At 47.4% G+C, this 26330-nt stretch overlaps 11 protein-coding genes across 11 annotated transcripts; 7 read left to right on the top strand and 4 right to left on the bottom strand.

The window, feature by feature from the left end:
* Window position 1: 1 nt before the first annotated feature.
* BC939DRAFT_270411 (uncharacterized protein) lies at window positions 2-749 on the bottom strand. Its single transcript, XM_051551127.1, has 2 exons — window positions 441-749; window positions 2-306 (listed from the first exon to the last, which is right to left on the bottom strand). Exons 1-2 carry the CDS (start codon window positions 680-682, stop codon window positions 189-191), a joined length of 360 nt encoding a protein of 119 aa, XP_051409078.1. The 5' UTR covers window positions 683-749; the 3' UTR covers window positions 2-188.
* Window positions 481-2301, top strand: BC939DRAFT_270403 (ubiquitin-conjugating enzyme/RWD-like protein). Its single transcript, XM_051551126.1, has 8 exons — window positions 481-635; window positions 815-958; window positions 1069-1126; window positions 1237-1279; window positions 1441-1461; window positions 1634-1711; window positions 1826-2018; window positions 2110-2301. Exons 2-8 carry the CDS (start codon window positions 913-915, stop codon window positions 2121-2123), a joined length of 453 nt encoding a protein of 150 aa, XP_051409077.1. The 5' UTR covers window positions 481-635; window positions 815-912; the 3' UTR covers window positions 2124-2301.
* A 13-nt stretch (window positions 2302-2314) lies between these two features.
* On the bottom strand, window positions 2315-3561 carry BC939DRAFT_460942 (scaffold protein Nfu/NifU N terminal-domain-containing protein). Its single transcript, XM_051556948.1, has 2 exons — window positions 3244-3561; window positions 2315-3074 (listed from the first exon to the last, which is right to left on the bottom strand). Exons 1-2 carry the CDS (start codon window positions 3434-3436, stop codon window positions 2431-2433), a joined length of 837 nt encoding a protein of 278 aa, XP_051409076.1. The 5' UTR covers window positions 3437-3561; the 3' UTR covers window positions 2315-2430.
* Window positions 3562-4053: 492 nt separating this feature from the next.
* Window positions 4054-5416, top strand: BC939DRAFT_460939 (Plectin/S10 domain-containing protein). Its single transcript, XM_051556947.1, has 3 exons — window positions 4054-4120; window positions 4391-4648; window positions 5132-5416. Exons 1-3 carry the CDS (start codon window positions 4069-4071, stop codon window positions 5275-5277), a joined length of 456 nt encoding a protein of 151 aa, XP_051409075.1. The 5' UTR covers window positions 4054-4068; the 3' UTR covers window positions 5278-5416.
* A 1013-nt stretch (window positions 5417-6429) lies between these two features.
* On the top strand, window positions 6430-8196 carry BC939DRAFT_460935 (uncharacterized protein). Its single transcript, XM_051556946.1, has 3 exons — window positions 6430-6812; window positions 7402-7640; window positions 7737-8196. Exons 1-3 carry the CDS (start codon window positions 6470-6472, stop codon window positions 8022-8024), a joined length of 870 nt encoding a protein of 289 aa, XP_051409074.1. The 5' UTR covers window positions 6430-6469; the 3' UTR covers window positions 8025-8196.
* Window positions 8197-10002, bottom strand: BC939DRAFT_460930 (FtsJ-like methyltransferase-domain-containing protein). The gene is made up of 9 exons (XM_051556945.1): window positions 9955-10002; window positions 9721-9838; window positions 9555-9624; window positions 9397-9454; window positions 9167-9290; window positions 8864-9073; window positions 8688-8765; window positions 8534-8600; window positions 8197-8448 (listed from the first exon to the last, which is right to left on the bottom strand). The coding sequence occupies exons 1-9, from the start codon at window positions 9955-9957 to the stop codon at window positions 8292-8294; spliced, it is 885 nt and encodes a 294-aa protein (XP_051409073.1). The 5' UTR covers window positions 9958-10002; the 3' UTR covers window positions 8197-8291.
* On the top strand, window positions 10003-11853 carry BC939DRAFT_531488 (uncharacterized protein). Its single transcript, XM_051561613.1, has 4 exons — window positions 10003-10337; window positions 10440-10508; window positions 10592-10632; window positions 10713-11853. Exons 1-4 carry the CDS (start codon window positions 10176-10178, stop codon window positions 11737-11739), a joined length of 1299 nt encoding a protein of 432 aa, XP_051409072.1. The 5' UTR covers window positions 10003-10175; the 3' UTR covers window positions 11740-11853.
* Window positions 11854-12142: 289 nt separating this feature from the next.
* On the top strand, window positions 12143-12978 carry BC939DRAFT_270145 (uncharacterized protein). Its single transcript, XM_051551125.1, has one exon. The coding sequence runs from the start codon at window positions 12184-12186 to the stop codon at window positions 12676-12678; it is 495 nt and encodes a 164-aa protein (XP_051409071.1). The 5' UTR covers window positions 12143-12183; the 3' UTR covers window positions 12679-12978.
* Window positions 12979-14978: 2000 nt separating this feature from the next.
* On the top strand, window positions 14979-19118 carry BC939DRAFT_414314 (rab-GTPase-TBC domain-containing protein). The gene is made up of 4 exons (XM_051552975.1): window positions 14979-17322; window positions 17417-17778; window positions 17958-18350; window positions 18450-19118. The coding sequence occupies exons 1-4, from the start codon at window positions 15069-15071 to the stop codon at window positions 18984-18986; spliced, it is 3546 nt and encodes a 1181-aa protein (XP_051409070.1). The 5' UTR covers window positions 14979-15068; the 3' UTR covers window positions 18987-19118.
* Window positions 19119-20176: 1058 nt separating this feature from the next.
* BC939DRAFT_460914 (GTPase Spg1) lies at window positions 20177-23530 on the top strand. Its single transcript, XM_051556944.1, has 6 exons — window positions 20177-20697; window positions 20952-21076; window positions 21350-21421; window positions 22428-22564; window positions 22713-22796; window positions 22938-23530. Exons 1-6 carry the CDS (start codon window positions 20663-20665, stop codon window positions 23109-23111), a joined length of 627 nt encoding a protein of 208 aa, XP_051409069.1. The 5' UTR covers window positions 20177-20662; the 3' UTR covers window positions 23112-23530.
* Window positions 23531-23549: 19 nt separating this feature from the next.
* BC939DRAFT_521156 (uncharacterized protein) lies at window positions 23550-25204 on the bottom strand. Its single transcript, XM_051561208.1, has 3 exons — window positions 24972-25204; window positions 24717-24857; window positions 23550-24595 (listed from the first exon to the last, which is right to left on the bottom strand). The coding sequence occupies exons 1-3, from the start codon at window positions 25078-25080 to the stop codon at window positions 23730-23732; spliced, it is 1116 nt and encodes a 371-aa protein (XP_051409068.1). The 5' UTR covers window positions 25081-25204; the 3' UTR covers window positions 23550-23729.
* Window positions 25205-26330: the final 1126 nt, after the last annotated feature.

Genomic DNA, 26330 nt, shown 5'->3' with positions numbered 1-26330 from the left:
TATGAAAATTACCGTGAGTCACTTTTCTTCTCTTAGGGCCAGCCCTCTTCTTCTTTGCCTCGGCAGCGGCCTCTTCGTCCAATTGCTGCTGTGTCTTTCCTGTGTTTTCCTGAGAAGCATCGTTGTTGCTGTCCTTGTCGTTAGAGCTCTCCTTGCCATGATTGCCGTTTGCAGCGTTCCTGTTGCTGCTACTGCCTTCGCCATTGGCCTCTGATGATTGATTCATTGCGCGTAATCTTGAATGGCTGTGTTCCACGGTCGCCGACTGTTGTGAACAAGCTGCTTTCTAGAGTTAGTTCCTGGTTTCTAGTTTATTTTTGAACCAAGGTTTTTGGGATGAATGAGACGGTTGGATGCACAAAAATAAAAAGGCAAGAATAAAGAAGAGGACAACCAAAAATTTATTCCCCAAGTAGTCCTGGCTGGACCCCTTTCAAAACTTTCCTTCAAGGCACATTTTTTTCGGCGGTCTATCGGTACTGCATGAAAAAGCAGCCGAGCTGGAGATCGAGTCTGCAGATCGGTGTGGGGTCAGATGCCTCGGCGATATTGTTCGATCATATTTTGTCTTGCAGGAGGATTTGTTGTCGATCAGTAGTACAGCTATTGTCCTTATGAATATCAGTATCATGAAGGTGAAGATCGATCGTTCTCGCGGCGATCCAACCGAGGGCCTTGACATGCTCAGCCTGTGTGGGCGAAGAGAGATGAAAAAGAAGCAAGTCACACGCCTGCAATGAGAAGCACCCTTGTCTTGACTTATCCATTCGATCCAATCGACTTTCTCCACCTTCGCATCCCTTCTCTCCACCAGGCTAGCTCATTCCCTCCTTCCTTCCTTCCTTCAACTCGGGACATACTCGACAGATCAACAAAAAGGCTCTCAAAACAACATAACATAGCGTACACAACATGGCAAAACCGATGTTTGCCCGTCGTCTTGCAAAGGAGCTCAAAGGTAAGCTTAACACCGCTCCCACTTCTCTCGTTTACTATCTTTACTGCAGCGCGTACCTCATGTACATCCAACTCAACTCGCATGCCGCCTTGTTCCTCTCTTTTGATTAGACCTGGCGATGAACCCACCAGCAGGAGTCGATATCATTGACGCAAACGACTTCAAGGTGTATGTCTTCCTCACAGTATGAAATCGCACTTGCCCCTACAATCTGCTGCACCGCTCGGTTGTTGGACTCACTTGCTCTCTTTGTCTATATCATATTCAAACTCGCCTAGTTGGAAATTGGGTCTTGCAGGGGCTCCAGGAACCCTTTACGAGGTACCTTGTCACTGTTCACACTACCACTTTTGCCTATCATGCTGCACTTCACGACCTAAATACGCCGCGCATTCACTTTCGCGCATTACCATTGACCCATTCAACTATTCCCCTTTGCTTGCGCTATGGATCACATGTAACCCATACTCCTTCTATCCCAGGGAGAGAAGTTCCAGCTTGAGGTGAGTGATTATGTCCTGCCGCAAAAGGAGCTTCAGAGCAGGCTGCGCCATTATGTTCGGGGCGCGAAGAAGAGTCTGCTGAATGATTTCATTATGTGCATCAGTGTTAGAGGAAGGAAGCAGAACCATATTTGACTTTGTGCTTCATCCTCTTGTTCTCTTGTGATTCCAGTTCAACTTTGGGCCGAACTACCCTCTAGAATCTCCTCAGGTACTCTTTGTCGGCGATAATGTGCCCATTCACCCACATGTAAGAGCATTTCGGACAAGTATATGGGACTCGCCAGGCATTTTATTGGCACTGCGTTCTCTCTATACAAATCAGTTAAATGGTGGGCTGATTTGCGCTTGTTTATTTTGATAGATCTACAGCAATGGCCACATCTGTCTGGACGTTCTGTACAACCATTGGAGCCCCGTACAGACAGTAGCATCCATATGTCTGTCTCTCCAGTCCATGTTGTCCAGTTGTACTAGCAAGGAGCGGCCCCCAGACAATGCCACATACGTCAAAACCGCCAGGGCAAATCCCAAGCACACTGCATGGGCATTCCACGGTATGATATATTGTTATTGTCGGTGGTCTTGTATTCATCAACCAGTGATGCATGCCCATTTCTTACGTGTCTTCTCCACACTATCGCATAGATGACACTGTTTGAGGGCATACGTGGGATAATCAGCTGCGGCGGATTATGCCCAAGCAAGCCATTCCTGAACATGGGCAAAGAATCCTTCAATCAAAACATCGAACAAGGAACTTATGCGTAGATCAGGAACACAAAGCAAAATGCCAATAAAAAGAGGGGTGTATGTGCATCAGGTGTAAAAACCAAGGCGCAGCAAAAAAGGGTGTTTTTTGTAATCAATGCGATTTTAATGCATGCATATGCGGGTACAATACAATGAGAGGTGGAAGGGCAAATATAGTAAAAGGCAAAGAAGTACAATGCCGAAGGAAATAACATTTTACTGATTCATAAGGCGTCTCTCCAGCTTCTCAAACTCGAGCTGGGCAACCTCCTCTTCGGCGTCAAAAACCTGCTCCACAGCCGTAACCTCAGGAACATAGTGCATCAACATGTTCTCGATACCGTTCTTCAGAGTCACTGTGGAGCTGTCGCAGGTTCGGCAAGCGCCCTTAAGCTTCAGCTTGACGATACCATCCTCGAACCCACGGTACTCGATATCTCCACCGTCGTCCTGGATCGATGGGCGGATGCGGGTATCGAGTAACTCCTTGATCATCTGGACGGTCTCGCTGTCATCCTCATGAATCATAGTGTCGTTGTGCGCTGCATTCTCGCCATCGGCGCCTTCGGAGATAATGGGCTGACCCGAAGCAAAGAAGTCCATGATCGCCGAATAGATGTCGGGCTTCATCAATTGCCAAATCGCATCCTGGTCCTTTGTGATAGTTACAAAATCGGGGCCAAAGAACACGCCTCGGACGCCGTCGATCTGGAACAATTTCTTAGCAAGAGGCGAACCCATGGCGTTACGGGCATCTAGGAACTCGGCTGTCGAGGCATCGGGCATGACAGCGACTCCTGGGATAAATTTGAGAGAATCCTGGTTCGGTGTAATGTCGGTCTGGATAAACATAGTTCGAACTAATGGTATAATGGTAGTGGATATATTATCAAGCCATGGCAGCTGTCAGTCATGGGTTCCTAAAGGTTTCTCCTGTAAGAAATGAAACACCGGCTGTGTAGATACGCTCCCTGTTGCTTCCTCGATTCGACCGAGACGGTTAAAGTGCTTTAAAAGAATGTGGATTACCTTGCTGAGCGGCTGACATGTTTGCCCTGATAGCCCTGGAGGGGAGTTGACGCTGTGCGAGAGACCATGCTGCGGAGTTGATGCCGAGAGTCTTTCTGGGAGCTGCAGCTGCAGCAGTCAAAAGCGTTCTCCTTGTCGAAGCTGCGATGGCTGTGGTAAGGGCTCTGGAGCGGAGAGGAAGGAGTCGGAACATTGGGTGTGAAGTTGTTGTGTAAAGTGATCTGTGGAGTGGAAAAAGAGGTGCAGTGAAGCGATGCAGCGATTGAAAGGAAGCTGGTACTCATACTAGAGTGCTCGGTATGTGGCATTAATTAAGGGTATATTGGCCTGTGTGCGATGCGATTCATATTCGGAGCCTGTCTGTGGGCCACTTGTCTCGCTCTCTTTTCTACAGGTGCGCATTTTTGAGTGGAACTTTTGAAGGCACTGGGCCGGTGACTGCGCATCAAGGGACACCTTGGACAACGGATGCTGGATGCGATCAACAGCGACATTATCCATCGGTCTATGTATCGACAGAAAGCACCATTGGTTGACATCCATCTAGAAACTATGGCCCTACGTCTATGTATTACTCACGCTTAAAGAGACCTTCAGGATGGGGCATGAGACAATCGAGACTCAGAACAGAGATCTGGGATGAACTCAACATCATGCTGGCGCCTCTCGTCAGGAATCGGAGAGCATCAAAACAATAATTAGCAAGACATGGCGATGCAGACGACAACATCATGGCTACACCGTCATCTGATCAGTACAAAGAGGGCTGTTTGTCCTAATTGTTTTGTTGCTTTTTCACACCTTTGCATCACCAGATAATACAGCATGCTTATCCCCAAGCAGAACCGCAAGCTTATCTACGAGGCCCTCTTCAAAGGTGCGCAACAAAGAAAAGAGACACTGGGATTGGAGGCGTTACTATGCCGGACTGAATCTTCATGAAGTTTTGATTCTGGTGCGTTCGAGCTTGCTAACAGATCTCTCGTTTCTCACGCCTTGCACCGACTCCTTACACCTCACGCTATCGACAACACCGGATACAACCATTCAATCAAAACAACTTTTAACTCGGTAACGACAACTGTGTTCTGGATCTGCACGTTCTTTTGTTTTTACAACGGCGATTCGACACAATCAACCAAAACAGATGGTGTCTTGGTCGCCAAGAAGGACTTCAACGCTCCCAAGCACGACGAGATTGATGTTCCCAACCTGCAGGTCATCAAGGCTCTCCAGTCCTTGGACTCCAAGCAGTACGTCAAGACTCAGTTCTCGTGGCAGTACTACTACTACACTCTGACCGATGCCGGTATTGAGTACTTGCGCGAGTACCTTCACTTGCCTTCCGAGATCTTCCCCGCCACCTTCAAGAAGACCGCTCGTCCCTCGGCTCCCCGTCGCGCTGGTAATGCTCTGACTTGATTTTCCTTTGATCTTTGGTGTCTTTCCATATGTCCAGGATTCAACAATCGACACGGGAATAGAGCAGCATATATATGGCGTGCAGTCAAACAGGATAATATTGTTCAACTACAAGGAGACCAGCACGGAGAAACGACAGTAAACTTGCGCCGGACAGGTCGCAGACCTCTGTGCTGCAAGAGATTATTTAGTCAAGAACCATTTACCGCACTACACTTTGAAGAACGATATACGACCATTTGGTGATCAATCTTTTTATGGCAATGCATACTCGACAAAGCGGGAGCAGCAATTACAATTTAAGGACTGCCATCAGCCAAAATCCAGTAGTGCGACTAGGGATTGTTGCCAGAGGGGGAGATATACAAATGATTGACGCCAGATCTCTTGTGTCTTTATTCCATGGAGATTATACTGGACGACCAGATGTTAACAACGTTGTTTTTTTCTCTTGAATATCCAATAGAGCGTCCTGAGGGTGCTTACCGCCCCCGTGGTGACCGCGAGGACTACCGTCGTCGTGATGACGGTGAGAAGAAGGAGGGTGCCTCAGGTGACTACAAGCCCGAGTTCCGCTCTGGCTTGGGCCGCGGCCGCCCCGCTCAGCAATAAGCAAAAGAAATGCTTTCTCAGGATAGTCGACTACCCGTTCTTGGATGAGTCTGAGAGTGCTGGACTTTTCGTTTATTATCTTTGCCTTGAGGAACTGTCGAGAGCGGAAGCAAATAAAAGATGTCCTTTACAATTCCAAGCTTTTTTTTTTCTTTTTGGTGTCGCTCACTCAGCGTACGTGTGCTTTTGCCTATGCCTGCTCTGCTACCTTGCTGCCATTGCAGGCTAGCCCCATTCTTGAACTGAGTTCCTGTTTTCAATCGAAAAAATGATCGAAACAGAATGTTACACGACTAAATACTTATGCTCTTGCATCGCATATTCATATTCTATGGTCTTAGGGTATTTGTATACTGCATACACCAATTGCTGGTACGGATATCCGCATTTGATGAGTTGTTGCGGTCAGATGATACTGCAATTAGTTTCGAGCCATATTGTAAAAGTGGCAGGGGGGTAGGGATTGGGTTCAAGAAATAAAAAAAAAATTGCAAAACCCAATCCAATTGTGTGGGTTACTAGAGAGAAGAATGAATGGGGAAGAGGCGTCGACAAAACGTGGGCTGGTGTTCGTTTGGATAAATTAGTTTCTTTTGGCGGTATGGGAGTGGAGGAGTGGTACGAAGTACGGGAGCCAAAAGGGTAAAAGGATTATTGTCGTCGCTTTCTTTATCGCCCCTTTGATGTTTGTTTCCCTTTCTTTCCTTCGTTCCCTCTCCCACGGAGCAATCACAGAAAGAAAGAAAATGCGCGGTGCTGATGGTATCTTTTCTTTGTACTGAAGCGATGGACAATTTCCTCCGCGTTCTGATGCTTGTATCGATCCACCTGGACAAAAAAAAACACTACAAGCGTAGTCTGGCAAGAGTCGAGTATATGTTGTCGATTAGACATTTAAATGAAAATGTATGCTTTTCTTTGTAATAATCTCTTTCTCATTGTATTTATTTTCCTTTGTCATTTGGTGTTCTGGAAGGTATAATTGTGAGAGTGTTTGTATTGTATATATGGTAGGCTTCTGGAATCGAAAATGCAATAAATTGCACCCGGCCCAAACAGGGGACAGATATTGGGAGATCTCTTTGCTCTCTCTCGTTGGTCCTTTTTTTCCGTGTGTAAGGTTCAGTTGCAGCTTCATAGACTTACTTGTCTGGGCGCACCTCTCTATTGATTTTTTTCCTATAAATACTAGATGTCCCAGATAGGGAGGGAAGGAAGTTCCTCATCCTATATTGCATTCACCACTGCCTTGAATCTCATCTCATCGCACTTCATCTCATTCGAATCCCTTCAATCACTTCTAGCTCGACGCATAACATACATAGCAGATACAATACACACAAACACACACACGCTCTCATCCTCATATAGAGTGAAAATGGCCAATCTTAGAAAACAACAATACTACTTCCTCTTCTTCGTCACCATCTACATGCTAACGGGCGTTGGGGCACTGGTCTTGGCCAAGGTCTGGCTTTCACAATCTAGTGTTGGTGCACCTAGAGAAGCAGTGATCTCGCGAAGCATCGAAGAAGGTACGCTTTCATTCTCCACATTTCACTCACCCTTTTTCACTTTTCACTCCTTTTCACTTTTCACTCTTTTTCACTGCTGATGGTTCCTGAGTGGTCTGTCCAGTCATCTTTCAGTGTCTGAACACCATTTAATTTGTCTGAAACACCAAATCAAGGGCCGATTGGTCCATTTTTATCCATCCCACTACCCTATCCCTTTTTCATATTGACCGATTCATCTGTACCTATGCTATCTATCTTCCTATCCTCCTCCCTCACACGCGGTTTTAATTGTCTGGCGGTCGCACCATGCAGTCTTCCGTCTGACAGAGAGCATATTTATTTACTTTCTACCGGGTGGGACAGATATTCCGTGCCCACCTATATTCCTTCATCGGAGAGCACTATGGCTCTCAATCATCCATCCATCTGTTCCACAGCACAGATAGTCTAGTCTACACTCTCACTATCGGTCTTCAACCCATCCTGCACACACTGCAGGAACACACTGCAGATAGATACTTCCCCCAGCTGGCAATTGGTCTACTGTACTCCATACTGATCGCATCTTGTATTCGCATCTCCCTGCATGTTTGTTTGTTAAAAATAGCTGGTGCAGTCATCGGTGGTATCGTCGCTGGCACGGCTCTGATCGGCTATGTCGGCGGTATCGCTCCCATCAAGCGCAAGGACTTCCTGATTGCATATGTCGTGCTCCTGATCACGGTCATTTTTGTAGAACTAGGATTGGGAGGCGTCATCTGGTTCAAGACCCTGCGCATGCGTAGTCTGTTCCAGACTCAATGGTTGACCTGGTCCGACTCGCTCAAGATTGCTTTCCAGGACATGGTAAGGAAATATATCCGCTCTTACTCGGCAACATATATATTACACAAACTTGCAATCTAAACAACAATCTCTTGCTATGCTTTTTTAATCAAATAGTCAACTTTGACGGGCTATGGTCAATGCTGTGGCTATCTCGATAACCAAAACGTGGTTCTTTCGGGTCAATGTGCGACCGTGCCATCGGGGTTCGACGGATGCCAAGAAAAGGTGTCGACTTTTGCAGACTTGTACCTCAGGAAGTTGTTCACCTCGCTCTTTGGCTTCACCATCGTGAACGTCTTTGTCTTTGTCAGCGCCGTGATCCTCATCCAGACCAGGAACGACGAAGAGCGATATATCCGGATCGGAAAGAAGGAGGGCAGGACCTACTCCAACGCTATTTAAAATCCATAACTTATCTGCACACGCCGTACTCGTACACATCCATATACACAGCTCCCAAGCATTCGTCTTTTTTTTTTTTTTTTTAACTACAGCATAGCTCCGTTTCTTTTATTGTAACTGTACATATACCACACGACTCTCATAATATAAACAGAATTCTCGTTCGCCCACACATTATCTTCCTTCTATCTGAAACCCGTGAATGGACAATGTATTATTTCAGTGTCTGCATGTGAATGATCAGAAGTTGACATTGATGTGCCTATTTTACTTTTTTGACATTTGTTCGTTGAAGAATCCTTTGCGCTTCTTCTCCATAGCACTAAGATAAGGAGCTGTGATGGGCATCTGCACCGGTGCCAGCACTTTATAGTCCTCACTTCCTGTGTCGGGCAGTGCATAAGTCATATCCGAGTCGAAACCACTAAAAAAATGCAAAAGCACCAGAAGATGTTAAATATGAATGTGAAAAGGTTAAATACAGCCATATTGACATCAGCTCCGCTTACCTGAGGTCCCCGCAGGCAATGAAGGGCACAATTGTCCTATTGGAGCGGCCCTGGGCATCAGTTGGGGCTATGGAGTAAAAGGGAGTGGCAATGTCAGCTCCTAAATCTTGCTTCCGCTCGATAATATGTGATAGCAATTCGCATAAGTACTTACCAAGATCCAGTAAAGGGTCGCCCATGTTCGGCACATAATCTTTTGGTGGGGTATAGTCCTGACATACGATGAACGCCTCTAAAAGAATACCGGCGCAGAAAGACGTTAACACGGATTTAATATGCACTCATAAATCCCTGTTTCCGCAACAAAAATTAAAAGGGCCGATCTCTTACCGATACTGGAGTTCCTTGAGCTGCGAGGTTTACTGCAGGTGACCTTTGGGAAAAAGACCTTGAGTTGCGTGTACAGCAATGTGATGTCCTTGCCTCTGAAGATCTTAGCCACAAAGGATCCACCAGGTCGAAGAACGTGCGTTGTGATATTGAGTGCTGCCAACAACAGTTGCGCTTGAATGTATTCATCCATGTCGTGAAGTCCGGTCACTACGCAGAAAGAGAGAATCCAAGTCAGATGTCGCTCAATTTATGCTGAAAGAAAGTTAGAGACTGCTACACCTATATCCCATATCGTCTTACCATCTGGTGCACCATCGCAAATGACAATATCGGCCTTCTCGCCGTCGAAGAATGAAACAATTTGATCCGCAGTCGATTGCTTTGTGATATCGCCCTGCAACTGAATCACTCCTGGCAAAGGCGCCTAGCGGGTTTGACGAAGAGAGAATACGATGTGAAGTCAGCATGCGACAAATCGTGACCCACTTGACATCCGCCGGATCCAATGAGAAGCACTCTTAGAAACCCACCATTGCCTGCAGATCCACAGCCACGATTTTTGCTTCATCTCCCTCTTTTTGATTCTCCCTATCATATGTGGCAATGGATACAGCTATTATCGTCAACTGTTGTACAATAATCCGGGCCCGTTGCAATATCCTAACAATATCAAAAAGCGTCCACATACACAAGTTTCTTGCTGAGAACTTGAGACCAACTTCCAGGGGCAGCACAGAGATCTACTGCTTTGGTTACGCCTGTGAGAGATATGAAAGAAACAGTAACCAAATTCAGTATCCATTTTCAAATATCCAGACCTCTACGAAGTTTTTGTCGACACGGCGCTGCATTACCTTCCAGAAGGTTGAATTCCTCATCGATTTGCATCAATTTGAAAGCACTACGAGCTCTCCAGCCCTGCTCTTTGGCCAGACGATAATACACATCGCGCTTGTCTTTACTTGACTTTCCCTGTCGGGGAGAGGTATTCCGAGAGATATAACGGCCGTTAAATAAGGTCCTGAAGAATTATCAATGACATATAGAACCAGTCAGCAATAAAGTAGACTTGAGGCATGCTAGCATACCATGATGACTTTATGTGATGAAGCAAGGGACTCTGGGAACGATGTCTTGTTCGCTCGAGGTGCGTGTTGGCCTTGCCATGTTGTTATTTTTCAATGCAGCAGTGGCTTACCTGCTGTGCCCATTTGGTTGCACAGAGCCAATGCTAACGTTTCTTTCAGTAGTCTCAAGAAACTAATTTACACAACAGACCGAATCGACAGCGACGCGAGAGACATTCATAATGGCAGAGGAAGACCAGAATCAACTCGAGTGGGATGCGAACGGGGGAGGAGAATACTACAATGAAGACGGTGAAGGTGAGGAGTATGAGGAACAGGACAATGAAAACGAGACTGAAGACGAGGATGGCAACGACGTTCAAATAGGAGAGGAAGTTGAACTGGTACGTCTTTCTTTCTCAAAGCGCATGTTGAAGGGTACTCTGCAGCGTTAGGAACTCTCGATATTAATTTGATCCATCTTCCACGTAAACAACTGTGAATAGTCGCACACAGAAGTTTGGGACGACAGTGCGCTGATCGAAGCATGGGATGCGGCTGTAAGGCAGTACGAGGTAAAACGCTCTGTCCATTGTTCTAAATATCGTGAGTGAGGATGAACACCACGCACTAACACACGGCTTGGTACCGTTTCTAGCAATATCATAGCAAGACCGGCGCAAGAGAGAAGATAGAATCGTAAGTAATTTGCCTTACTGTTGTATATTTAAAGAACCTGGTACTTGATCTATTCTAATATTATACATCTACACTAATAGATCATCAACTCAGGCAAAGAGCAAGAACAAGGCAGAGCAGTTAGAAACACCATCTGTGTCGCCGTTTAAACGCATGAAGCTCGGTAACGGTGGCCCAACTAATGCCCGCAACGGCATCCCAGTAACAGCAGAGAAGGACATGCTACAGGAAGATTCTGCAGAGACCAAATCGGAACAGGAGTCATCAAACGGCCAGACACAGTCGAATGGGACGTCCACACGAGACGCTGTTACAGAGCGGAAACCGAGCTTTAGAAAGGCGGACAAACCCAACTTCAATCATCACAAAAGTCGCCAGGTAGAGGGCGCTAAGAGAAGCAATATCAGCACCAGTACTAGCGCATCTAACAGCACCCAACGGACCAAAGCCAAAGCTGAGACCCCTACAGCCGAAGCGGCCACACTTTCTGCTTATCTCCCTGTTGATGCCGCGACGATAGCATACTATCAACAACTGGGCTACTACTATGACCCTTCATACGAAGCGACACAGGCAGCCAAAACAGGAGATGGAAAACAAGAGCAGCAGGGACTGGAGTATGGAGCCCCTAGGAGCAGTAGAGCACAGTCATCCACGCCAAACGCGACAACATCCAAATCTAGTGCTCATGCCAAAAATAGACCGCCTGCTGGATCTAGTTCAGGACCTGCTCCACAATCTGCACCCTTCGGATCTAGCGCTATGCCGATGTTTCCCCACCATGCATCTCAACATGGATACTACGCAGGGTATCCACCCCATATACCCTTTGGAGCAGCAGCACATGGAGGTTTCGCAATACCAGGTCCATCAGGTGCAACCTCACCATGGGGAGTTGGTGTTGCACCGATGCCTTTCGGACCAGGATCAGGACCCGTCCCAGCTGGACGACATTATCCGCCACCACCGACGATGCCGTTTCCTCTACCCCCGTTGCCAGGACAGTTATCGGTCTCAGGAATGGACGATGATTCGCTGAGTAATTTGATCATGGCATGGTACTTTTCAGGATACTACACTGGACTCTACCAGGCACAGCGGCGGTAGGGAGCGTTGCCACAGGACAGCACAAGACGACACAACGCAATATATCTTTCATTGGTTGTCGCGCGGTTTTGGAGTGAGATTGACAACAACACAAAACAAATGAGAGAATAAAACAAATCATAATAATCAGCAAAGGCAGAGCAGGGTTGACTGGCTACGATGAGTACGACCTGAATTTGGAAGGAGCAACTTTGCTCATTGTTAACTTGGGCTTTGTTCTTTTACTTTAATTCCCCAATTGAGATACTTGCGGCAAATGGTGGTATTCGTTGTGGAGGATGGTGCCTCATCTGAAAATAATATTAGAGTATTTGTTTCGTGTGATGTGATGCGATGCTCAAAGTTATATTAAAGCCAAAAAAAAAAGAGGTTTTTTTTTTATAACACCTTCAGAGCCCTTGCAGTTTCCGTCTCTCCCGCCAAAAAAAACATTCGCTTAAAACCATGCCGACTGCTCGGTTTTTTCGAGTTCATTCATTTCTTCATTCATCCCCTCATTCCTTCATTCCTTCATTCCTTCATTCCTTCATTCCTTCATTCCTTCATTCCTTTTACTCTTCATTGCTTTTTCACTTCCGTTTTGTCCATTCTGTATTTCTCTACACATCTCTGTACTGCATTCTCACGCCTAATATCTTTCTTACGACCTCACACCTGCAAAGAATCTGTTTCAATACGACTACATCTCTTATATCACACGTTACTCTAATTTCGCTTGTGCCTGAATTCTACCAATATACCCCCTATCAGTATCATTGGCACTCCATCTTCAAAGCATTGCCTTTCCTTTCACGTCCCCTTTTATTAGCACCAGTTTCATCCTTGCACACAACTCTTCTTTGTCGCCTAATTCTCAATTACTTCACCTTTCATCCGCCCTTTCCTGCTCACACAGCATCCAGCATACAGCATCCAGCACCGAACACTACAAAAAACTGAAACAAGCATCATGATTGAGCAAAAATCCCAACGTCTGATGTCCGCATGCGCTGAAGGCAATGTCGAGCTGGTCAGCAGGATCGCATCTAAATTCGAAAGCACTGAGGAGCTGTGCGAGGCCGAGCCCTCGTCCGGATACACACCTTTAATGATGGCCACCCGACATGGCCATCTCGAGGTAGTTGAGGCGCTAATTCGACTGGGGCATGACCGCGATGAGATTTCTAGGGTAAATTATGATCCCTAGCGTGTTTTCTTTGCTGTGTTGCTGTCATGGTCTGTACTTTTACGCAATTGCTAAAGTGTGCTTGGTAGTGCCACGTTGGTGGCCAAGAAGGCGTGCAACCTGAGTTGTGAAATGCATTTGTAGACGCAGATGCAAAGATGTGGTCTAGCGAGGGGGGATAAGATAAATTCGTGCAACCATGGTTATCATCACCATGCCGATGGCATGTGCGCACTGTTGCACCTCTCCCGGTTTGAGTTGATTGAAATGAGAGAGGAAGACATGGCCGTAGCCATTGTTGGGGAAATTGGATATAAGCACTACGAGAGTGAGCACTTTAATGACAAGACAGCCTTTCTGATGTTGTTTACATATGTTAACGGACTTACATGTATGTCGCATGACCTGCTTGTAAATGAAAGACACATGGTAGTGCGAGTGACGAAGGCTATAGAAGCAACCTTGCATATATACAGGAACCGGATGCAGGAACACCGTGGAGGGCTCTATTTGTCTTTCTGTCTTCTTTTGGTTTATGGGTTCCTGAAGAAGAGAGCCATCAGAGACAAGAATAGGTGGTTCCTTGTGCTCGTCTTTATGTTCGCGAGAAGGGTTTCGGCCAAGTCAACGGCTCTCTTCTTTTATTTTTACACATCACGACGCCTGATCGCCATCTTCAACTCCACCTTTTTGCACCTTATTAACAGATCTGTCCATATTCTTCTCTGTAAATAGGACCGCAATAACAACAACATCCTCATGGTTGCTGCTGAGCATGGCCATCAGGCTATCTTTGAAGCCTACGTGACAAAGTTCCCTCGGTCTGTGGATATGTGCAACAAGCAGGAATGGAGTCCTCTCATTGCCGCTGCCCGATACGGCGCTGTCAGCATGGTCGAGGTGATGTACTTTTCCGCTCTTTTTTTATTTTTTATTTTTTTTCAGGTACCAGGAACATTATTCACTAATATGGTTCATGTTTTTGGTTGACAAAAATAGATTCTCCTGCATCTCGGAGCCGACCTGAACCACCGCGATGATGAAGGAAGCACAGCGCTTCACCAGTAAGTGATCATGACCATCGACAGTACTCTTCTTATTTTGCGTGACACCGGAGAAGCATTGCTAATCCACAAATGTACTCCACGCGGATACTTTATTCATATTAGTGCCGCTGCCTATGGTCATTTACAGGTAACGTGGTGTAGCGTGAAGGGAATCATGATCCCTATTTTAGGAGGAAGCATATGAAGTATTTGCAGCTCTAATATTCCCTGTGTCTGTCTTGGCCATTCTCCTATGGTAGACAATTGCTTTACTGATTGAGAAGGGAAGCAGTGCCACGATCAAGAACAATGGCGGCTGGACTGCATTGGACTTTGCTTACTCAGATAAAGTCTCTGCCCACATGGAAGGTACCGTTTTCTATGCCTCTTGCTATATACCTCTCTCTTGTGTTAAAAAAAAAAGAGAAAGAAAGAGCTGACGTTTGACTACCCATTATGCACTCTTTGCTGTAGATTGCTGGCGATCTTTAGGAAGATCGTCTCCTTCCTCATTCTCGTCCCTGTACTCTGCAAGTGGACAGGACACACTCTCATCCTCGCCTGATAGCCAAATCAGCTCACATCCACCCTTGACAAGTGCGAGCCGGAAGGAGTCCTGGGCAAGTTTGAGCAACGGACCATTGTCGCCGATCCTGGCAACCATCTCAGGAGCTACCTCGCCCCGCCTTGTTCCCTCCAATGCGTGGTCCGAATTCAAGCGGGTAGTAGTGAAGCAGCAGCTACACTAGAAGCGTCCTCTCCTAAATAAATACACTTGTAAGATTAAAAAAACAAACTAATTTAGGCAGAACATGAGAGCTTGTTTGAGGGAATACCAACCAACGGTGGGATGGTGTGAGAAGGAGCCCAGGTAAAGCAAAAGACAAGGCAGCCATCCACTTCATCCATCTCATCCACTTTTTTCCCTCTCCCTTTGTGTTCGTCTCTTTTCTCTTGTCCCTTCTCCACAATCCTCATTCTTATCTTCATTCGATCGTCTTTGGTCTTTCCCCGCAACCTTCCCCTTCTCTTTCTCTTTCCCTTTCCCTCTCCCTCTCCCTTCCTCCTTCCTCCTTCCAAGAGATCCGCGCGGCACCATCACCTAAACAAAAAAGTTGATGATGGCGAACAAGCGAGCCTCCCTCACATCGGATGACGGTGGCAAGGGCTACGATCCCATCGACAACTACGATGCCACATCCGACGACGATGACCATGGTGCGGGCTACTATTCCAGGGCTGGCGCAGAGGCAGCGGACCACTACCAGGGCGACAGGCATAGACATAGCCAGCTGAAACAGGGCGTGTCCCCCTCGTCTGTTGCTTTGCCCGAAAGTCCCATATCGACCAGAAGGCGCGACTCATATGGCCAGCAGCCTGCCTCGCCCGTCTCCTCTAGGAGCCCCGCAGGATACAGCTCCGAGAGTCGACATTCGCTCAACAGCGGCCACGAGACAACAGCGTCGACAACAATAGCAGCAATAGCAGCGGTAGCGACAACGGCAGAACAAAATAACTACAAGGACGATTCTGATCGCCACTCTATAAACTCATGGGAGGAGAACGACAGCGACGAGGAGCCATACCAGGCATATGACTATGGCCAGGATGACGATGATGAGTCCGAGGATGACTTTGAGGAACGTCCTCGAAGTCACCACCAACAGCAGCAACAGCAGCAACAGCAGCAACAGCAGCAACAGCCACATCGATACAGCACCGGGAGTGACAGCCATCCTCACCCCCCAAAGCAGGAGCAGCAGAAGCAGCAGCAGGAGGAAGACGATGACAAGGGCTCTTATGACTACAGCTATGATGAGGATGATCACGACCAGGGTAACCCTCGAGCTCAGAGCCAGAGCCACGACGCCCATTCAAGCCATGTGCACCCCAGTAATCGGCCTGAGCGAACTTCTACGGACAGCTTTGACAGTCGATCGTCCTTCGATGACCATGAGCACAGCCAGCGCCACCACGGCGACAAGCTCAACGTGGAGGGTCCCACCTCGTTCTACGATGAGATGAGTGAGCCTGAACCCAACCCCGCCATACTCCACGGTGCTGTAGATCGTCGCGCTTCTGTCGCCTCTGAAAAGTCAGTCTCGAGCCACAGCAAGCATCACTCTTTCGGATACGATGATCGGCCACTGAAGTACGATCAGCCCTCAGAGTCCGAGTCTGAAGAGCAACTTGTGCACCCTAAGTCGCCGTCTCCACCCATCCCTTCCAAGTCTCGTCCGACCTCCTCGTTCTCAATCGCCTCACTCTCCAGACCAGCTTCTTCTGTTTACGCGCACTCTGCTGCTGTTCCTGTCGTGTCAAAGCCCTTGAAGATCAAGGAGGAAGCCGCTGACACGAAAGAAGCAGTGCCTGTTGCTGCGCCTGTGCCTGTTGCTGCGCCTGTGCCTGCAGCTGCGCCTGTGGAGGCACCTGTGACACCAGTTCCTGACCCAGTCAACGAACATGCACCCACGCCTCAGTCACCTCTGGCAGTCGATACGATTTCTCAAAAGTCAATGTCCTCCGCCTCCTCTATCGATCAGCGACAGAAGCGTTACTCTGGATCGGACAGCGACACCTCTGGTACTTCCATTGACCTGCACTCGCCCACAATTAAGAGCCATCTTAGGTCTGCTGCCCCTGTCTTCAACCGATCGCTCTCCAATACATCTATTTCGCGTGACACTGCTAGCAAACATGGAACCAGTCTTGAGAAGGCGCGCCCTATTTCGTATGCCACCGTGTTTTCGGACGCAGAGCTGAACGATGTCAACCTCGTGGACGAGCCTTTGAACGACAAACGCGCCAGCGAAGTTGTTCCTCTCACGCCCTCTACATCCTCAGCATTTGGTTTCTCCTCGAGCTTCTTTGGGCGTTCACAGCCTGCTGCTCAGCAGCCACAGCAAGTGCAGCTCCCTGCTCAGGGTACTGCTCAAGCAGTTTCGCCTCCAACGCCCACACCGACACTCCCCGCATCCAGCGACACCCGAGCCCGCAGCACTTCCATCAGTGCTCTTGCCAACTCCATTTCTGGCGCATTCAGCCGCGGATTCTCCTCGCAGAGTCAGCCACCTGTGCCTCCAGTGCCTTCGACGCCCAGGACACCCAGTCAAATCAGTCAAAGGGCCTCCAACACGGTGAATATGGGCATGGACCGTCGTTTCTCCAGCAACAGAGGCAATGGTTCTGAGAGGGCATCAACGATCTCGAATGTGACGACAGATTCAAACATGGACTTGCTGCTTGCGAGACTAGAGGCGCAAAACGAACTGCTGGCTCAGGACTCAAAGAGACGTGTCACTACCGAGTCTGAAATGGATCGCGCTATCGTACATGCGAAAGAGGAGTCGGCAGGAGAGGATATCGACTGGGGTAAGTTAGTCGCGCCCATAATGCTGAAGGGAGAAAAATGATCATAAGACACGGGAAAGCTAATCTTTTTTTTTGTTGTTGTTGTGAACTTTAGATTACTGGGGTGCGCTGATGCATGATTACAATGCTGTTGTGAGGAAGAACCCAAAGCAGCTCACGGTCATGATCCAGAAAGGTGTTCCTTCGTCACTTCGCGGACTGATCTGGCAACTACTTGCGAAATCCAAGGACCCTCAGCTCGAGGCCACGTATGCGGAGTTGCTTAAGGGAACTAGTACTCATGAGAAGCAAATTACCCGAGATATGAGCCGTACTTTCCCAAACCACGAATACTTCCAGGCGGATGGTGTTGGACAGGAGGCTTTATTCAATGTCGTCAAGGCGTATAGTCTGTATGATCCTGAAGTTGGGTACTGCCAGGGCCTCAGCTTTGTCGTCGGACCACTGTTGTTAAATGTAAGGGAACGAAAGAAAGAAGTGCTTTATTTATTCCCGCGGGTGCGCTTGTTCTTTGTTCTACTTTCTTCACTCTTTTTTTCCACGATGTTGTCGAAAACAAAACAAAAACAAAAACGCATGCTGTCAGATGATAACGCATGATTTGACCTCCTTGCATATGCTCGACTCTTATCTAGATGCCAGAGGAGGAAGCATTCTGTATGTTGGTCCGGATGATGAACACTTATGAGATGCGTGGCCATTATACCCCTGACATGGCTATGCTGCAATTGAGACTATTCCAATTTGAGCAACTCATGGAGGAGACTTTGCCCCTCGTGTTCAAACACCTCCGCAACCAGGGCATTCGATCGACGATGTATGCATCTCAGTGGTTTATGACGCTGTTTGCATACAAGTTCCCTCTGGATCTGGTCTTCCGCGTGTTCGACATCATCCTTGTTGAGGGTATTGAGTCCATCCTGCGTTTCTCAATCGCATTGTTAAAGGCGAACCATGATAAGATTCTCAGTCTTGATTTTGAGGTGTTGATTGAGTTTTTGAAGAACGGGCTCTTTGAATACTACATGGTAGGACATGTTTTTGTTAGAGCCGATGATCGTGCGCTGCCTAAACAGGGCAGTTGGTCTGACATGGTTACTCAACTTTTGCTTTTCTTTCCTTTATAGAATGAGTCTGGTTTGTTAATCCAAGATGCATATGCTATCAAGGTGACGCCCAAGAAGCTGGCTCAGTACGCACAAAAGCATCAGGCGATCATTCAGAAGCAACAGGCGGAACTGGCTGCAGAGGAATCGCTTCGGGAGTCCAACCGCCAGCTGTCATCTCAAGTCCGGCACTTGGAGTCGTCGCTCCACGAGTTGAATAAGGAGCATGTCGATCTGGCCAAGGAATTGATTACGCGCAAGATGGAGATGGCGCAACTGCAGGATCAAAACGACGTGTTGACCCAGAAGGTCAGTGATTTGACCAAGATTGTGGACAGCCAGGCCAAGGAGGTTGAGGAGCAATACAAGGGTGAGATTGAGGATGTGCTCCGCAAGAACATGGAGTACTTGAAGAAAAACGAGCAGCTGGAGGATCAGCTCAGCTATATGGAGTCGCTGCTAGTGGAAACGAAGATGAAGTACGCGGAAAGCGAGATCGAGAGGGACGCGTTGAGCAGGAAGCTTAGCGATATGCGAAAGGCTTTGGGTGTGAAATAGGCAAACAGAGAAGGAAGCACGGACTGGATGAGTAATCATAGAACATGGCAAAGCTGAACAAAGAAGACAATAGATAATAATACCCTAAAAGTAAAAGTAATAAACGATACTAGTCTGTCTTGTTTGCCTGCCTGCCTACATGCTTGCGTCCTCACTTGTTTGCGTGTTTGCATGGTTTGCTTACTTGGTTTGTCTGCACATGAAGCTTGCTTATCCCTGGACCGACGTTCAATCCCCTCCCATGATTCATTTTCAAATGTTCGCGTGGGAGGCGTGGGAGATGTGAGTGGGAGAAGATGTGGGAGAGAAGGAGAGACAGATGGATAAGGGGTGATGACATACAATGCCCATCCATTCATTCGTCAAAAAAAAAAAAAAAATGCGTCTATGAATATACTATGTCTACCGCTGAACAGACACAAGGCATAGCATGCATCGCATGGTATGGAGTGAAAAAAAAATGGGTCAAGGCGGGGTGAAAGCAGAACAAACAACAAGGACAACAGGTAAGCAGGGGGAAATCTCGTGCATTGCGCAGAGAAGAAAACGAGAACGAGAACGAAAGCGACAATGAAGGAGTGCGTAGCGAGGTGAGGACGATGTGGATTGTACCATGTTCCATGTTACATGTTGTACGAACGTGTTGCATGGCGAACGCAGTGTGTCTCCTTTGTCGACGTGGAGGGAGGGAAGGATTGGATGGCGAACGCTCGTATTTGTCACTCGCCATTGACGATAGGCAACAAGCACTCGCTCTCTTCTCTTTTCTATCTTGAATATAGACTGTCCTGCTGTGCGTCTTGGTTAGTTTTGTTTCTGTGTTTCTGAAGGACGCTAGGTGTAAAGATGTATGAGCGCAGGATGCAGTTCTTATGCTTGTTCCCGATGATGTCGAGTACCTGATGTCGATACTTCTTACTACCACCAATGCGGGAGAGGCGGGGGCTTGAAGCACCCGTGATAGTTCGCCTATTGTATGTACATCCATGGATAGTTATGAATACGAAAATATACTCCGTGGTATTTGCATGGGATAGACTAGCAGCGAAAAGTGAGGGTGTGGGCGGGGTGAGAGTGAGGCGAGGCATGTTCAGTTGTTTGTTGTTGTTGTTGTTGTCGTGGTACGAAGGTCCATCCATCCCATCCAGCCAGCCATGCCCCTTCCACCCCCTATTTGCTACAACTTTTTTTTTTTTTTGTAATCCTATCCCATCATACTCGTCACTCGCTTCTTTCTTTCCTTTCTTCCTTCTTCTTTCTTTCCTTTCTTCCTTCCTCATTCTTTTTTCTTGACACTTCCACTGCATTTTCATCCGCTTGCTTCTTCCTTTTACAACAATTGCTATTCCATCCTTGGATCTCAACTTCGACCTCTCGCTCCGGAGAATTGAGAAATTGGCAGATCCCTTTCTTGTGTTCCACAGATACACTACCACTTGTATGCACATACTTCTGCACACTTCCACACATTCTCTCTCTCTCTTTCGTACTTTCTCCTCTTCATTCAGTTTCTTTCATCCTCTCGCTTCAGCTGCTGCTCATACCATCCCTCGCGGTTCTGAACCCTTGTTAATCCCCTAAAACTGCAAAGTGCCTTCTAGATTCTCAGCGACCCTACATCTGCTACATCTTATCAATAACAATAACACTCGAAGACCTTACAACTGACATACAAAATGGCTGCCACCGCCGAGTCTGCCAAGAAGAGCAGGTAAAGAATTTTTGTCGATCGATCTAGCGACCGACATGGAGTACTGTATCAAAAAAGAGAGAGCTACAACAGCGGCCACCGCCAAACAGGTGTGGTGCAACAAACAAAGAGAGCAACTCACTGCGAATAGCCTTTATTCCCAGCTCTGTTTTTTTTCTTTCGTCTTGTTCTCTTGACGTATTTTGGTTCCCTCGCTTTCTACTAAAAGAAGAATGCTGACAGCTTTCCTTTTTGGCATGGAAATCTCTCAATAGCGGCTCTTCGCACAATAGCGTGGTGATCAAGGTCGGCATGGTTGGCGACTCACAAATAGGAAAGACCAGTTTGATGGTCAAGTATGTTGAGGGATCGTTTGACGAGGACTATGTTCAGACGCTTGGTAAGCCTTCTCCTCAGTCCCAGCTCACCCCCGCTTTAAGATATGATATGGCTTTTTTTTTTGGTATTCAATGCCTCTCCCCTTACAGAAACCACCTAAACCATCCCCTCGATTATTTTTTTGGAGTTCCGCGTTGAGTTTTACAGCTATTCTTACGAGAAAAAAAAATATATACTACTTTTCGTGTATCTCGAAACGACCTCGATGGATTTCTCGGCTAATGACTCTTTTTCTTTTTCGCTTTCTTTGTACTCTTGTACATCGACCCTGCAGGAGTCAACTTTATGGAGAAGACAATCTCAATTCGAAACACGGAAATCACTTTCAGTATATGGGATCTCGGAGGTAAGAAAGAACACCATAAAAGACATGAACGAACAGCAGCATATGTTTCTGTGTGCGGGTGTGCGTATGCGCATGCGCTTTGCATGCCTGCATATTTGTTTGTTTCTCCGCACAACGCGTTTCGACGCGTTGTAGTAAGTCCACTCCCTAAAAAAGCTACTTTACAAAGCACTCGAACCCTTTCTCAATGACAAAAGAAACGAATCCACACAATCACAATCACAATCACAACCATAAATACACGCTATCTCCGCTGAACGCGCCTCGTGTGTATATAGTGGAGTGCTGGAAAGAAAGAATACGGTGACGGGACCTCTGAACAAAGGAGGGAGAGACACAAAAGGTTAAGAGAGTTTCAGGGACAGAACATTCAACAGATACACATACACAAACATGCACCTCGATCCACAAACACACACGACAATATGTACCTGCACTTCCCACAGCAGCCTACCCGAAATAGATTACATAAAGCAGCCAAACACGACCAGAGCTTATAAAACGACGACATGATGAGCGTTGTTGATTCGAAATAACGGCGACACGACACAGTACAGGGATGCCTCTGGATCATGGATTTTGAACCGCACCCATCTTTTCAGCGTTAAAGAACGGGGTGGTCAATTGCTCTACCCAAGCTCAATTTGCCAGTATCATGTGCATGCCTAGACATTACCCAAGACTAAGGGGTTTGGGAAATAGAAAAATATGTGCCGGTGAGGGCGCTCAAGGAGGCAGGGATGTTGAATCGGGTGGGAATGCGTTTAGTATAGCCCTGCTCTGTTGCAGGCAGTGATAAGGAGGGTGGGTTTCTCACTGTAGTTTTTCCCGCTGCCAGGTTGTTGATATGCCTTGAGTAGTAAAGGTCACCCTTGTCTTACGCGACTTTCCGCGATCTCGACCTTTTTCTTTCTTTGAACAAGCTGGATCTGACCTTTTTGGTCTATTGTCCTACTGTAACAAAGAAAAACTCTAACCATAAAGCTGGGCATGTGGATGATGTTAGGACAACGCGAGTTCGTCAACATGCTGCCCCTGGTTTGCAATGACGCAGTCGCAATCCTGTTCATGTTCGACCTCTCGCGAAAATCCACGCTAAACAGTATCAAGGAGTGGTATCGACAGGCACGGGGATTCAACAAGGTACAGTGACCTGCCACGTTTTATACTCTCGCTCTCCTATCCATTTGTTTTTTTGTCATCAAGCGGGGCGCGTACTCGACAGTGCTGTCAATTCTAACCGCAAGGACCATACCTTGTCACCTCTTTATGTCTGTGATCTCATGGTTAGACCGCGATCCCGTTCCTTGTCGGTACAAAGTACGACTACTTTTCAACGTTTTCAAAGGAGGAGCAGGAGGAAGTCACCAAGCAGGCAAGTTTCTTTTTTTTTTTTTGTTTCGATGTGTATCTCTTGTTGTTGTGTGACCAAATTCAAGATTCTATTGCTCATGATACAGTTCTTTTGCTAACCTGGCTGTTCCCCGACTCTTCTTTTCATGGGCATCGTAAACAGGCACGGAAATTTGCTCGAGCAATGAAGGCCCCACTGATTTTTTGCTCGACCTCGCATTCGATCAATGTCCAGAAAATCTTCAAGATTGTGCTCTCCAAGGCCTTTGACCTGAAGTGCACCATCCCGGAGATCTCTGAACCAGGCGCCCCGATTTTGGAGTATGCTTCGTACTGAGTGCACTCTCATACTCAGTACGAGGACGAAGGAGATATAGGTCCAACGTCATTCAAGCCAAGTACCGGGCACTCATTTTTTTATCTCTTTTTTTTTGTTTGCTATTCCGTTTTTAATGCCCTTGTATGATGATGAATATGGACGGTAGCTTTTTTTTTTTTTGTATTCGTTTCATTCACCATGAGAGCCTACCACCCGCCACTGTTATGTTAGATCAGCAATTTCTATCCTGCTCTCCACACTTTCGCCACACAAACATATTATCCTTCGAATAGTTATTTTATCCACACCATCGGTTACCCCTTCCCATGCACCTGCACTCATTATTCCCTCCATATTCCCCACCTGCACCCGCGACGCGTTGTTTGCTAACGTCCCTTGTGTTAGTCTGTACATAAATTTTCTTAAACAATAACAAGCAATTGACATCAAGGTCCTGGCTTTTGTAGCAGCGTAAGCGCTTTAATGCGGATTAAGCACATGGGGATTACAAGAGACATTATGTATGACTGAAAAGAGATGTAGAAAAGACAGTACTGAGGAAGAGAATAGTTATACATATACATGCGTCGATTGCATCGTCCCAGATGGTCGACATCAGGCTGTACAGAGGTTTTTTCAGTGATTCTGGGTCAAGGCAGCGTTGCTGCTGTAGCTGACTCGATTGTCGTGAAAGTCATTTGGAGCCGCGGTGGTGGTGGTGGCGGGGGTGGCGGGGGTGGCGGGGGTGGCATCGCCCTTCTTGTTCTTCTTGAACGGGTTCCAGGTGCTCTTCTCATTGTAGGCGGTGTGGTCGTCGACGCCCCTCGCGTTCGAGGTGTTGCCATAACCCGTGCCAGTGTTATAGTTGTTGGCGTAGTTGCCATCTGGATAGGTCGGATCAGGACGGACGGCGTGGTCTTTGTGGCCAAACAGGGTCCAGTCATCATTGAAATTATGCACAGATCGGCCCTGGGCCATAAGAGCACGTTGGCGATGCTTCCATGACAATGTCTGGAACAAGAGACCGAGGATAATCAAGCCGCCGACAACACCGAGCATGATGTAGATGTTCGTGGTAAGACTGTAATCGACCTTGGGGTTCGTGGTAAAGAAGCGCTTGATCGATTCCGCGAATCCTGTGCGGGCAAAGAGATCGATACCGATGACGGTGATGTAGGCACCGATAATTGCAGAGGCCAGGATGACGACTCGGCGGCCGATGAAGAGGCCGATAAGTATACCGAGGGCGGGCGCTCCAACCAGAAGTCCGATGCGGCCTCCTTTGCTGCGGATCAGACCTTCGCTCCTCCAGGCAAGGACGTAAAGGGCAATGATGAGACCAGCCAGACCGCTGAGGATCCAGACGAGGAAGCGGCGGAAGAGCCAGCAAATCGTACCGAGGACGATACCGCCGCCGATGCAGCCAAAGACGTAGATGATCTGTTGGTGGTTCCAGCCGCTGTCAGGTTCGACGTTCGTGAAGATCGAGTACACAATCGCGGCTTTCGGAGGAGTTGTGTTCGTTTAACCATTCAATGAATGGTATTAGCTGTAAGTATACAGTGCACAGAAAACAAAAACAAAAGAGAGCAGCAGTAGCCAGTATCTGAGCTGAAGACTTACCTCCGGTAATGAATCCAGCGAGGAACATAGTGAAGTGGTAGTGGCGGTAACCGCGGAATGTCAAGATGATACCAACTAGAATCATGACGAATCCAGCGACAATACGCTCCCAAGTCAGCTCGATCGACTGACCGCCGCTGCCTAATGCATCGGATCCACGGCCATCAAGAGCGCGTATCGGGTCAATAAGAGTTCAACAGCATATCTTGCGGACCAAAAAAAAAAAAAAAAAAAAAAAAAGCACGCCACTTGTACCGTTAGGGCCTTGCTGCTGTGCCAGAGCAAGTAAGGGTAGCGTAAGCATGAAGAGCATCTGGAGAGAGGTCATCATCCTGTGGGCAATGGAACGATGAGTGGTACCCATGGTGGATGGTAGTAACTGGGAAGGAGGATAGGAATGTGTAATGAAAGTCAGCAGTAGGGTGTAACGGGGTGGAGAAGAAAACAAGGACAAGTGTAAGGTGTTGGTAAGGTCTGGTCAAGAGAAGAGAAAAGATAAAGGTAGCTGGCAAAGGCTTGTTAAAAGGATTCCCCCATGGAGCTACGGGTACCGGATCTGCAACAGACACGACTGAAGGGGCCCCGGCGACAGCTATGTGACAGCATCCAAGGCGCCTTGCCGGGTATGAACAACAAATTTTTTCCAGAGCATGTCTCGTTTTTTAATTCCTACGACTATATGCCATAGAGACGCGCTTGAGAACTCTCTTTTTCTTTTTCAAACAAAGCCAATACCACCCATTCAGTGTCCGTCATTGTGAACGCGAACACAGAAACATACCAGTCAACTTCAGTGCAGGTTCAAAAATTACGCAAGATGAGCTTGTTGACGCTGCCTTGCCTGCTCTGTGCAGTAGACCGTGGATAGTATATCCAAGATTGGGTGGCGCATAACGCGTGATAAGAAAGGTATTGAAGAGTACGCGTCTCCATACGAGCGATCCCCATACTCTCAACTTCCCTTTTCTGTCTTCTTAAGGGTAATCGAGCGAACGCAGGCCCCAGACCTGAATCAGAACCTGCTTAGGCACCAAGTCAGAAGGCAGGCGGTATGTACGCGTATTTGAGTCCCCCAAGGTATCTTATTTAAACTTGGGCTAAAACATGTGGGCAAACAAAGGATTTACAGGAGGATGCGCGTATTGTCCAAAACGCGCATGGAGGAGATGAAGATCGCATTATTGCTATCGATCACCACAGAGGACTGAAGGGATACACACACACACGCATTCACACAAACACACATGTTTGATGTTCTATGCAGAGAAACGTTGAAATACGAAAGACGCTTTATGGCCTGATTATCATATAGCACCATGACTACCATCTATATTCATGTGGATGGATGACCCACAAGTCCAGGAAGGGATGTCCATACGACTGGATATTGGGATGGATAGCTATTAAGGGCCTCCAGGATGGGCTCCTTGCCAGGCTGGATAGTCTGCGAGGCGTATGTGGACAATTGCTTCCCAGGGTGCGTGCACCCAGCAGCCCAGGCAATTGAATATACCCAAACAAAGAACAAGGCATGGAGACAAGGTTTTCGAGATGAATGGCTCGAATCCAAAATGATTGGACGCACATGGGGCGGGTCCACACTTCTTTCCTTCT

This window comes from Gamsiella multidivaricata, assembly GCF_025024155.1.
Source record: "Gamsiella multidivaricata strain RSA 2152 chromosome Unknown BC939scaffold_64, whole genome shotgun sequence".
Classification (NCBI taxonomy): Eukaryota; Fungi; Mortierellomycota; class Mortierellomycetes; order Mortierellales; family Mortierellaceae; genus Gamsiella; species Gamsiella multidivaricata.
This window is presented reverse-complemented; position numbering and strand designations above follow the sequence as displayed.